The sequence below is a fragment of the Cydia pomonella genome, chromosome 6 (assembly GCF_033807575.1).
Source record: "Cydia pomonella isolate Wapato2018A chromosome 6, ilCydPomo1, whole genome shotgun sequence".
Taxonomy (NCBI): domain Eukaryota; kingdom Metazoa; phylum Arthropoda; class Insecta; order Lepidoptera; family Tortricidae; genus Cydia; species Cydia pomonella.
In genome coordinates, this window is record NC_084708.1 from 18,800,220 (window position 1) to 18,813,139 (window position 12,920).

Here is a 12,920-nt window from a genome sequence, read left to right on the forward strand (position 1 = left end):
CTAAAATAAATATTGAAGACCTGAGCTCCTAGTGTAAATTTATTCGATTTCGAAACGTGACCTAAGCTGTATCTAAATCCCATACTAAATTAGACTGAACGCAAACGCGTACGTCACGTTTCGAAATCGAATAAATTTACACTAGGGACTCTGATTCTCACAAATCCTGGTGATTTTGCGTTCTTGCTTTCTTAACTCAGAATCACTAGCATATTCAGTCCTGATGCTAAAAAATGTCACATAAATGTGCATGAAAATGCTAGTTTGCACACTGAAACGTGTCATAATGAAACGGTCATTTTGGAACAGAGCTTACCTTTCATAAAATTTAAAGTTTTTGTACTTTAAAAATTCAGTCACTTTTATAACTAAATATTCGTGATAAACAAAAGTATGTAAAGTATAACTAATTAACTTTATTCGTAAGCATGTAGTTTGTATGGCTTATAGGCGAAGACCTGTGATAAGTGTGATATGTATCGGTATATAAATTCTGTAAGAATGATCATTATTGACGTTAGGCTTTTATAAAGTTGAGATTAATGTGATGAAATCGCTCACCAAGATGTCCACTGCTCTCAAGTTAATTTGCCAGACGACGCAGACTGCTGTCCGCGTTTGCACCAGCGCACCGAGTTTGCGAGCTCCTTCCTTTTAGGTACGATTCTGAACATATCTAACGACTGTTATATCTCAAATTGTAAATTTAATTTTCTCATTATTTTTGCAAATTTTACTACTAATATTGGTTCTCAAGAGTCCATGTATGACTGTCAAAATAAAAAAAATTAAGTGGTGTTCAGTGAAAAATGGTACATTTTGCTAAAACTTCTTGTGAAGACGAGCATCTAAGAAAATTCTACACGTCGTCTTGGCAACAAAGTGATTCGCCTTTAGCAATGCTAATTTTGCGGGCCTTGGAGTCTACTTTGGCACTGGGGATATTATTGTGGTCTTTGATTGAAGCTGCGGTGCCTCAATGGCTCGTCTATTTAACTACTTGGGGTATAATACTGGTTTTCGCTATGGGAGCCAGCGGCCTTTTTGTATCAATATGTGCATTGAAAAAGAAGCTACCGGGTGAGTTATAAATATTACTTTTCATTTTTGTGCTTTTTGATGGTCATTCAAATCAGCATCATACAGTTGTTTTTCATTCTATTTATTTATTTAATCTTTATCGTACAAAAGAAAACCTTATAGTACAAAAGGTGGACTTAATGCCATGAGGCATTCTCTACCAGACAACCATTAGGCAAAGCAGAGAGATTGTGGGCGGTGCTACTTTAACAACAACAACCAAAAATAATACAATAACATACCATACATACATACATAAATATACATACTTATATTTCTATTCTATATGTAGTTTGAAATGATTAAAAAATAAGATTTGCCATAATGGCTTAAAGGATGGTGAACGTCTAATGTTGCTGGTATTTTCCAAAGGCGCACAGGTTTCTAAAGGACCGCAGGCGAGCGTAAGCTATGGTAACCGCGTACCATCAGGCGGGCCGTATTTTTTTACGCCACCTTTCAATCTATAACATTTAAAAGTATAATCACGCCAGTTGTATCAACTCTATCCTATTAAGGGCTAACGTCTAACACATCAATCATGTTCAATCCAAAGTTAATTAGGTGCTAATGGATTTTGGATCTACGATCTTGATTAAATCGATTTTTTGCAAACCACAGACATACAGTTTTTTTAATTAGCTGGGTTAAAATCACACGTGCATTACACCCGTCTTTCTTTTTGACTTCTTTGTTTTCGTTATGAACCAATTTTGAACTCAATAGTAGTTACAATTACCTTGGTGAGAAAGTTAGTGAATGCACTAACAAAACTCAAAGCTTGTTCGTTGCTAAACTTGCTGTACAAAAGGAGGGTAATGAATATAAAGTCCTCCTCAAAGAGGATGACACTGCAATCGTTAAGGGAACAGTGGCATGAAGGAGCCATGTTTTGCATTGTTTTGGTAGTTTTGGAACGAATTTTAGATGACCTTTTATTTTTTCAATTAAAACGACATCTACAAGCATTTGACCTAAACAAAATTTTCTCTGAAATCTGGGTGATTCATGAGACTTTTTCCCTATGCAATATTATATGCACTTCTGTAGGTAATTGGCTTATTTTGAATAATTGAGAGATTTTGTCAATAATTTTATGAAACAAACAATTGCTCAGAAGAGTCGGAAGCTAGTAAAAAAATTGTCATTACAATAATAGAGAAATAAGAAGTAATAGAGTGCTCACTCCATACATCAGTTTTGGTACCAAAATGATTATTATATTCGCAGACGACATCTAGCATCGAGTAGCGGAATTCTCAGAACTGCTACTCGACAATAGATATCGCGGAACTCTATTTTCAACTCCTACACTTACTCTGGTTATAATATTAGCTGAAAATCGTTGAGCATTAGATTTTTTGTTTGCCGCGATATCTATTGTCGAGTAGCAATACTGAGAGTTCCGCTACTTGATGCTAGATGTCGACTGCGAATATAATAATCATTTTGGTACCAAAACTGATGAATGGAGTGAGCACTCTATTACTTCTTATTTCTCTATGTTACAATGAACCTTCTTCTCTTCCTATTAACCCGTTTGAAGGTATGATTCTCGTTAGTTTAATTATTGTATGTTAGGTGGTTATACATAAGGTTGTTAGTTACATATGACAATGAACAACATTTTATTTGATTTCAGAGGTAGGCAAGCCACCGTGGTACGTAACGATGTACTGGGTACTTTATAACATATCCGTCACTTTGGCGATCGTTGTCACCATGCTTTATTGGAGATTGCTATCCAAAAATGCTAGTAAGTTGCGAATTAGGTAACTATTTCGTATTAAGAAATTTCACGGGTATGACTCTTAATTAATTGTGGTTAATTTTCAAATTCCAACAACGTGCTCCGATGGTTTCGTGTAGTTGTCCATACGTTGTTCAATATTGTTATTATGAAACCTATACTTAATTAAAAAAAAAACTGAGATATCTTTTTGCAATAATGTTGATGTTTTAGGTAAATACAGTATTCATGATCGATATTTCTGGTTGGAAACTTCATTGCATGGCTTTAATGCCGTGTTAGTTCTGATCGAGCTATTAGCATCTCGGACTCCAGTGCGTTTAGCACACATATACCAGCCTCTCCTTTTAGGTGTCGTGTACACTGTATTTTCCAAAATATATCAGAAAGCTGGAGGCACTGGCGCGTAAGTTGTTTTATTTTTATTTTAGTACAGTACACGCGAGTTCTAAGAACGTCAAGCTGATAGTTACAGTAAAAGGGTGTGCACTGTGTACTTTGTCCGTGCACAGGCGTGTGACATAGAGGGCAAGTTGAACTGAGAGAACAAACCTCGCGCACAATTTGTCTACTTGTATGTCTAATAACAATCAAGTTTTTTTAAAATATATTTGTGAATATATATTTTTAAAATGCACCCCTTCCAAATTTTATGGCGCCAAACACGACTGCACTTGGTTAATGTACCATTATCTATCCATTTACCTATCGCACATTTAAAAAATAATAATATTTCGATGGCTTATGAATTAGGGCATTCATTTCAAGCATAAATGTCACAGAGAAATATCCGCAATTACTCGAAAATTAATAATAAAGATAAAAACTGTCCTCAAAAATTTACTTTTTTTTTACATTTTATCTTTTTTTTTCGAAAACGAGGCCGTTGACCTGTACCTTTTTTTTATTGTTGTGTTGTATTGTTTTACTGATTTGTTTGCCATTTGCCTTTAAACATACATCCATTTCAGAGATGGTGAGCCCTATATCTACAAGTTCCTGGACTGGAGTGAGCCGCAGGTCTCATTCACGACGACAATTGGTACTGCAATAATAACTATATTTGTATACGTTTTCCTGTGGGCATTCGCTTTTGCCCGTGACGTGCTGAGTCGTATTTGCTGCTCAACTAGACACAGGACAACTGAACACAGTGTACTTATTTAAATAGCATCCAACAGAAACTGAATTCGAACAAGTTAAGTGATCTTAGTTATTCATTGGATACTTCATAATAACCATAATTGTTTTCAATTATGTTAATTTTTACTTTTAGACGAAATATTTCTTAAAAGTAATAAGTTTTTGTACCTGTCGTTATCATTATAATAAAAATAATTTTCAGTTGTCACAGTAATTTATTTTAATATTCTACGGGTTAGTATTTTGCCTCTATAACAGCCGTCGCTCTGAAAACTTTACTGTAATTTATTTAATTATTTCGTAAGTACTGTATCTAAAGTAAATATAAATATTTCAGTGAGGACAATTGGTAAAAGTATTCTAAAAAGATTACTTATTTATCTTCGTTGTTTTCAACAAAAGTTTCATAAAGTATTAGTAATTAACAGATTTTCCACCAAGTGATTGGTAAAAAAGTCGCTGGTCCGTAACCATTTTATTGTTACGTACCTGCCTACGTAGATATTGGGTAGAGTTTGTGCGGAAAGAGGAGTTGTGGAATGTATGGGGCTCAATACTTTCCACGACTTTTCTCTTTCCGAACAGACTCAAATATATATTGACCTCACGCAAAGAGGAATCTTAGGGCACCAAACTGTCTGCAGCCTGAAATCTGTGACATCTTCCTGAAGATTTCAATATGCTCCAGGTAGGTTACAGTAGGTTCCAATCATGTTTTTTGAAGTTCATATTTTTCTTTGGTCATCCGTAGGTAATCAATTTTACTTTGAACTTCCCTGTATCAGCACTTGACCTAAATTTAACTAAATTTTTTTTCCGAGTGCGAAGGTATAAAAAGGTGCGTAATACAATTGAAGAAAAAAGCACGTGCTGTTTTTAGGGTTCCGTACCTCGAAAGGAAAAATACGGAACCCTATATAATTTATATCAAATACTCAGTTCTACTATTCCTTGGAGCTGTGAAAAAGTCAAACTTCTAAGACAACGCAATCACAAAATACAGCCGTTTATGCCGCAAATTTTCGACACGCGCAAGGGAATCAAACCTACAGGGTACTTCCCGTGACCTCAGAATCTTTAAATTTGGTACGAAGCAACGACTTATAACACAGATAAAGGAAACATTGCGAAACCGTAAATTTTTAATTACATCATATATTATAATAAAAATATTTTTAATAATTAATATGACTCAATTGTCGTGATGGGTGAACTTTTACTTATATACCTACAGGTTTGTACGGAACCCTCGGTGCGCGAGTCCGACTCGCACTTGGCCGGTTTTTATAATTTGACACTATAAATTAGGATAATGAATATACCAATCAAAGAGTAAAGTAAGTATATACCAATTACTTTGTGATATAAAGGCCATCTGTTGTTGAGTAGTTGCATTATTCTTTTTACTGCCATCTATTGCCAATTACCTAAGCTTTAATATAAAGATTTTGTATAGATGGCGTTAAAATACTGACTCCCATTTTTTTTGGATAGGAAATATTTGGATAGGTGTTTACCTTATAATTTTAATAAATACACAGGTTTCCATATAGATGGTGGAAATGTATCACCGCAATGGAAGCATTGTGCTTTAGCGCCTGTGACATTAGTCAGGCAAGTGCATTTTCACGTTTCGAAGTTATAAATAGCAGGAAGGTGACACTAAGTTTTCATATGCACAAAGTAGTAATTAGCGCCAATAATCATGAGACACGCGCGTTGTGTAAAAGCTATCTATCTTGTACAATTACTAGCCTCTTCTTGAAAACATATACACGAGGCATAATTTAGGATGGCCTATGATGTCCAGCACTGCATTGTAGTGGATGATTGATGAAGATGGATATCACTTTAAGTAAGATTTATTTCGATTATTCTGTAAGGTAGTGTTATCGCTGCTAAAGCTTTTTATCATCTAACTGTAACAACGTCTAACAACGTAACAAAATATGCATCTGCTCATATACGAGACATGTATCATATAAATATACGAAAATTACTTTCGAAATCTGTAGTCCGACAGGAATTTGTCTGTACAAATTGTTCAAAATGATCATTGTTCTTTTTTGGTTAATTTTTAGAAGATTATGGATCCATATCAACGGTCTACTTCAGGAAATTAGGACTAGGTATGTAGGTACAGTCAGCAAAGCTTTTAGCATACACTTTTGTATTCAGGGGTGCTAAGCTAATATTAGTTTTGCTGAGCCACTGACGTGCTTTAGGTAAGTTTCCGAAACTGCGAAAATCTGATATTTTATTTATATATTTCAATTTTATTGCACAAAATACAAAAAAATATCAACAAATGGCGGAGTTAATGCCCAATGACATTCTCTACCAGTCAACCATCGGACTAAACAGAGACATGTAAAAATTGTGCAAGCTAAGTAACTAAGTATAAATAAGTAAATGTAAATATAATATAATATTATAATAAAGTAAATATATTTTTGTATAAGAATCGAAATTATTCATTTCCAAAAGTAAAGTGTCCTTAGTTCCCTGTGAAATTATCTTAAATTTTCAAGACCCTTTCCCAAATTTTAGAAACTTTTCGCAACTTGCACATTTGTAGCCGCAAAAGGCTTTACTGCAAAAGGCTTAAGTCGGATTTAACTCTGGCATTAAAAGTTATACCTAGTTGATCCAGCAACGTATCGGATAGATAACACCACGTGATCATTGCATGATGGTATTTGCTGTCAACATCGCGAACAACTATTTGCTTTCACGAAGTTTAGTTCTCGAACGTCGTTGGTTATTCTGGGAGTATTTCAATTCAGTACCGTTAGTTGATTAAAGTAATTTTACTCCGTCTAAACTAAATTAAACTAAACTTAATATCATGAAGTTACATTTAATTATTTTCCTTTGATCTTTGAACGTATTGTTTTAACGTGTCAGTAGTCGAACAACTTGCTGAAGACTAAAGCAAATGTTTAATAGAACTCGACGACGACATGTTAAAGTCATAAACTCGTACTAACTTAACCCTTTGAACGCTAAGCCTATCGTGCTCGGCACCTTATCGAGAGCCTTGTCGGGAAGCACGAAGGTTGACATTGGGTTGTAGTTACACGCTTCAGTTGACGTCTTTGGCGGCAAAGAACAACTAATAAGTTAATTAATAATGAATTGGGGCGGATGGGCGGTACCTGTCTCTCGGCGGGACGAGTAATTATATCACAGCCCTTAATTACCTCATTAGTAAATAATACAGCTACGTCGCATTTGGAATCACTGCCCGATGTCTTACTTCATTTAATAGCCGCCTTGGTCTTTGTTCGCCCGTGATGAGGTAATTTATAGTATAATTATTTTAGCAATTCAAACACTTGAATAAACATATGATAAATTGTTTGCAGTACATATGGTTCTACTTTACCGCACCAGTGCGGTAATTAGTACTTTACGTTCCTAGGTCGAAAATTTAAAGGGCCATATGTATTGGAAAACATACGATATATGTGCGAATAGTCTTCCCTTCAGTCGTGTTTTAATTTATCGCCACTCGTTGCGATTGTTCTACTTTTCGCAAGTCTATCGTAATGTATTTACTATAATTCTACTAAATATTCTACTGGATATTGATAAACCAAATAAGTAATAAAATTGTTTGTGGAATTTAAAGTATTCATAATATTTTATTATAAAAGTATTTATTTTTATTACTGTTTGTATTTCCAACATAAATTGTTTATTAGACTGCGGTTATTTACTAGACCTACTCGTAATTAAGTTGTCAGAATTTATGGCTTAGTACCTCTGTTACTGCTGAACATTTTTATGATAATTGCCTTTGTCCATGTGGTTTTTCTTTTGTGTTTTCTTCAACATTCCGAGTAGGTCCTTTTTAGAATCGATTAATGGGTTTAATATCAAAGTTAGTATCTTGGTACCCATTTCATTCCACAAATATAATTAGTACCACAGTCTTCATTTAAGATTTTAATAATGACTTTAATAATGTAATACAAATCCTCCTTATATTTAAAAAAAAAATATTTTGAATTGACATAGGTAATTTTATTTAGCAGAAATCATATTTGATAGATCGATCACACAAAAAAAATATATTGATATTAAAAATATTTCTTATTTCTGGCGTTGAAGGCTAAGAGGAAACACGTACGGAGCAATTTTAGTGTTGCAATAGCTTTTTCGCCGTGATACGTTTCGCCTTGTGATCTGTACCCCTAGTGTAAATAAATTCGATTTTGAAACGTGACGTACGCGTTTGCGTTTAGTCTCATTTTGTATTGGATTTAGAAAGAGCGCGCCAAGCGGGACGTTTTGGAAACTCAAAATCCTATACAAAATGAGACTTAACGCAAACGCGTTCGTCACGTTATGATGTCGATCAAATTTACACTAGGGGTACTGTACCCCTGTGTGTAAATATTTTCGACAGCGAAACGTGACGTACGCGTTTGCGTTAAGTGTCATTTTGTATGAGATTTTTGACTTTCCAAAACGTCCCGCTTGGCGCGCTGTTCAAAAACCCATACAAAATGAGACTAAACTCAAACGCGTACGTCACGTTTCGCTATCGACTAAATTTACACTAGGGTACTGATTCGCCTCGGTCTACCATATTTCATTTTTTTCATTTCTTAGAATCTATTTTCCATTGTATATGTTTAATCAATTTAAAAAAATGTTTTCAGATTAATAATATTTTCTTATCCAAGTAGGATAGCTTTGTGCCTTGTGTTCCATCACTAAAATTACGTTTAGTAATGACTCATTAAGGATGCCTCATTTTTACATGAACATGTTTATACAAGAGTGATTGATTGCTCCGACGTTATTATATACTTATTGACTTCTGCTCATAAAATGTACCAAAGAAACAGGTAACATAATGATCATAGGTACTTAATGATATCGGTAATGACTGTAACGTCAAGTTTACATGCTGTTGTTTTTTTTTCTTCAATTTAGCTAGCTACTATTTATATTAGCTATATTAATCAAGAGCGTTATCCTCGTCATTGGTACTATATATTTACCATTTTTGCAGTTTATCTTATTTAAGTATAATATTAAAATGTCAAATTTCAGTCGTCTTAGACACATTTGACTGCTGTCTTAGGAACAAAAGTGCTAGTAGCTGGTATACAAAGTGACAAAAAATAAGTACATTCCCGATTCCGGGGAGGTTTTGGGATTATACTGAGCAACTTTTTTGGGACCAACCCCGAAATCGCGAAACTTGTATAAGAAACGGGCGGGGAGCATAGGAGCCCTTTGTTTATTGACGCGAAGTGTGAATATACAGTTACCGATTTATTTTATGGCGTCATCTTGTTTGGTAATTTAAACAATCTCATATATATTTATAACGAGGAAGTAACTTCTTAAGCTTAGACAATCTATTTGCTTTCTATCTATGGCGAAACAGAGTGTGGGCACGCCGTAAAAGCGCGACGCTTGCCGGCGCCTCTGTGGTTTCACTCCTGCGCACACTGAGATGGTGCGGATTCTGCCGGCTGCCCCCCTCGGCAGCAAGCGGACCCCAGACCTCCCTCCTCACTAGCATCGCACGCGCAACGCATGACGTCTACTGTGGCTTCGCGCTTGTGGTAACCTCGACGTATCTGGTCCAAGAGCTCATCTACGCTTATCTGGTATTTAGTGTACTAAGTAATACATCTTGTAGGATATGCTTTACACGAAGAATCTTTTAGATAGAAGCGCACGTCCTTGTATGTTCTCATCTCTGCTGGAAAGCTTCGAAAACTGAAAAATTTCTACATGAGAACATTTCGGAAAATTCTCATTGAAATTTACATGAAGATGAAACATTCCATTTTAGTAATTTTCCATTATTTTTTCCAGACATTTCTAAAAACTGTTTCTAACTGCGTGCGATTTTCAATCCGGAGGTCGTGGTTTCAAACCGCGGCTCGTACCAATGAGTTTTTCGGATGTTATGTACGAAATATCATTTAATATTTACCAGTTGCTTTTCGGTGAAGGAAAACATCGTGAGGAAACCGGACTTATCCCAATAAGTCCTAATTACCCTCTGGTTTGGAAGATCGCTCTCTGGAAGATCAAATGACACTCGCTTTCGTAAAAAACTAGTGCATACGCCAATTTTCGGGATTAGTTGCCCAGCGGGCCCTAGGCTTCCCTGAGCCGTGGCAAAAATGACGGGACAATGCGAGAAAGTAGGAAATTTTTAGCATCATTTAGCAAGTCATCATTACACGTAGGTATGTAATTCAACGGTCCAAAGCGTGTTGACAGAAGTTATTTTGTAGGAGCGTGGCGATATGGACACGCTGGCGCGTGTGATGTTCCTTCTACTCTGTCACGTGACTTCTATTGCCAAGCAGATCGTCTTCATGGCCCGCGCATCCCGCATCGCCAAGCTCGTACAAGACTTTGATGGTAAGACCATTCAACAAACACCTGTTATTGCGCGTGAATTATTTTTACCCTGCAGATGTCTGTGTTACAGATATGGCATATAATCCGGAAGAGACAACAAGAGAAAATCTGCTGATAGAAAGAGCGCAAGGAGCGTCGCGGCTTGGAGCGGTGTACGCAGGAACTGCAGCGCTAACCTGTGCCTTGTGGACTATTTTTCCATTCCTTGCGCGCTTGGGCGGCACACGCGTAATTTTCGCACTTTGGGTACCCTTTGGTTATTACTCCTGGCCCGAGTTCCTTATTGTTCTCCTGTACACGTATTACGTTACCTCGTTGGTTGGGATTGCTAATACCACTATGGATGCCTTTATAGCCACCATACTCGGACAGTGCAAGACTCAGCTAACCATACTGAAGTGAGTGCTGCATTCTTATAATATTTTGTTACACATAATATAATTTATGTTTTACAATGCATGTTGAATTGAAATCATTTTCAGAATGGATTTTGAGTCGTTGGCAGAGAGGGCAAACGAACGGGCACGTGAAACTGGAGAACAAGTAGGCGCGGCAGCGACAGCACTCCTCGTTCGTTGTATTAAGCATCACCATAAGATTTGCGAGTGAGCACCTTCCTATCTTATATTATGATTAATGTGTCTCAGGAATCAGTCCAAAGCGCAAGTTAGAATTTGAGTGTTTTGTTTACTATTTACAGCACGTCACGCGAGGTGCAAGCGATCTTTGGCGGAGCAGTGTTGCTACAGTTTGCTATTGGCGGTTGGATTCTTTGTATGGCAGCTTATAAAATTGTCGGCGTAAGTTCTTCTCAACGGATGCAACGTCTTTACGTTTTAATGATTAATATTATGAAGAGCTATTGTACCTCCGGTCCGGTGTACTGAAACTTTATATTCTTTACTTTTACAGCTTAGTGTGGCCTCTTTGGAATTTGTCTCTATGGTGATGTTCCTAATGTGCATACTTACCGAGCTCTTTCTTTACTGTTATTATGGAAACGAGGTTGCTGTAGAGGTGAGCCCACACAGTAAAACATTCGTCATTATTAAGGTACCACTAGAGTTCCAATAATAAATTTTAGGAACGTTGTTCACAATTTGTAACACGGCTGCTGCATAAACTGTGAATGTCCTGAATTCAATTTTTTTTTAACCACCCAATTATTAAATCTCATTCAAGGGAGTTTAATTGAGTAGGTAAAAAAAACTGTTACAGAGTGCACAAGTTAGCGATGCGGTGTACGGGATGGAATGGGTCGGGCCAAATGGGGTCGGGAAAGAAGTACGGCGCGCCTTGCCCTTTGTTATATGTTGTAGCGTCGGCGCCGCCCGTCGCCCTCTACGCCCCGCTGCAGTGTTCATCCCGCTTTCGCTTGAGACTTTCGTCACGGTAAATTTTAAAACTTTTGGTAAAATTCAGACTACTCGAGGTCGAGGGACTATGAGGGTTCCTAAATACCGTTACGCCGTTATAACTAAAATATTCTTATGTAATGCGATTTAACGTGCAGTGATATAAAACTGGTATTAAAATGATATTGGAATCATCAGTTACCTAGCTGTCATTCACGCGTTCATTTTGCTCAGAATTATCTGCACAAGGATTAGTGCGAGCAAGACGCCCGCGTTAAAGATAGCTAACCGATATGATTCCAATATTATTCTAACATCGTTTGATTTCAGCGCACGTTCGATTGGCATACAAAGTTGTAAGTCGCTGTTCTCTATAGACGTGTATCAATTGGCTTTTATCAACTACTCAATTGCAAATGAAAAAAACAGTATGTTGCTTAGAAATGCAAACCATAATTTAAATCGACTTGTACGTGTAATCAGATTAGCAGTTGTGCGTCTTTATGTGCAGATTATCAAGTCGTCGTACACATTCTACGCGATGCTGAGACAGACTCAACATTGATTTCACCGTGAATGGACAAGCAGTCACCAAGCATCACTAGCGATAGTTTTTTAGTCAGCTTATAAAGGATATAGAATAGAATAAACATTATGAATATTTAAAACATCTTTTATATAATCATCCTCGAATCTCTTTGAGGAACTTAAAAAAGGCTATTGAAAAGATATTAGAAACACGATGAAAGTGAACGAGGGGGTCGGTTTACCTGTAGCGGGAGGTGGAATCGTAATAAAAGGAATTTATGAAGACCGGCTTTGTAATCAAACGCTTTTGAATGCGACATTTCGACATCCGCTTAATTAAGCGACGCCGGGCCTCTCCCCCTGCGACTCTCCCGCCAAACTCTAAATCTGACCTCTGGCGCCCGCGACGTCAAACCTTGCCTCCTGCCTGCCTTGTCCATCATACATACGTGAATCATCAAAATTAACTATATTGTTACTTATTCTAGATCATAAAATAAGTAACAATATAGTTAAAGAGATATCTGAAATGAATATTCTTATCGGTTCCTCACTGTAAATCAAGCAATATCAACTCAATTATGCACGATATATCGCCAATATGTACCTATTACCTACGTTATAAAACGGTTTATTTTTACCCAAACTTCGTTATAAAAAAC

At 36.6% G+C, this 12,920-nt stretch overlaps 2 protein-coding genes across 5 annotated transcripts; both read left to right on the plus strand.

The window, feature by feature from the left end:
* Positions 1–106: 106 nt before the first annotated feature.
* Positions 107–4,179, plus strand: LOC133519201 (protein rolling stone-like). Its single transcript, XM_061853185.1, has 4 exons — positions 107–1,080; positions 2,723–2,836; positions 3,044–3,236; positions 3,802–4,179. The coding sequence occupies exons 1-4, from the start codon at positions 810–812 to the stop codon at positions 3,995–3,997; spliced, it is 774 nt and encodes a 257-aa protein (XP_061709169.1). The 5' UTR covers positions 107–809; the 3' UTR covers positions 3,998–4,179.
* Positions 4,180–6,409: 2,230 nt separating this feature from the next.
* LOC133519195 (odorant receptor 4-like) lies at positions 6,410–12,398 on the plus strand. 4 transcript variants are annotated; one of them, XM_061853175.1, is made up of 9 exons: positions 6,414–7,274; positions 9,381–9,606; positions 10,246–10,375; positions 10,446–10,773; positions 10,858–10,980; positions 11,076–11,175; positions 11,288–11,392; positions 11,594–11,767; positions 12,242–12,398. In XM_061853175.1, the coding sequence occupies exons 1-9, from the start codon at positions 7,270–7,272 to the stop codon at positions 12,293–12,295; spliced, it is 1,245 nt and encodes a 414-aa protein (XP_061709159.1). In that variant the 5' UTR covers positions 6,414–7,269; the 3' UTR covers positions 12,296–12,398. The 4 variants fall into 4 exon arrangements, with proteins under 4 accessions (XP_061709161.1, XP_061709159.1, XP_061709160.1 ...); XM_061853176.1 differs by having other exon boundaries at positions 9,381–9,561; XM_061853178.1 differs by lacking the exon at positions 6,414–7,274 and adding an exon at positions 7,503–7,521.
* Positions 12,399–12,920: the final 522 nt, after the last annotated feature.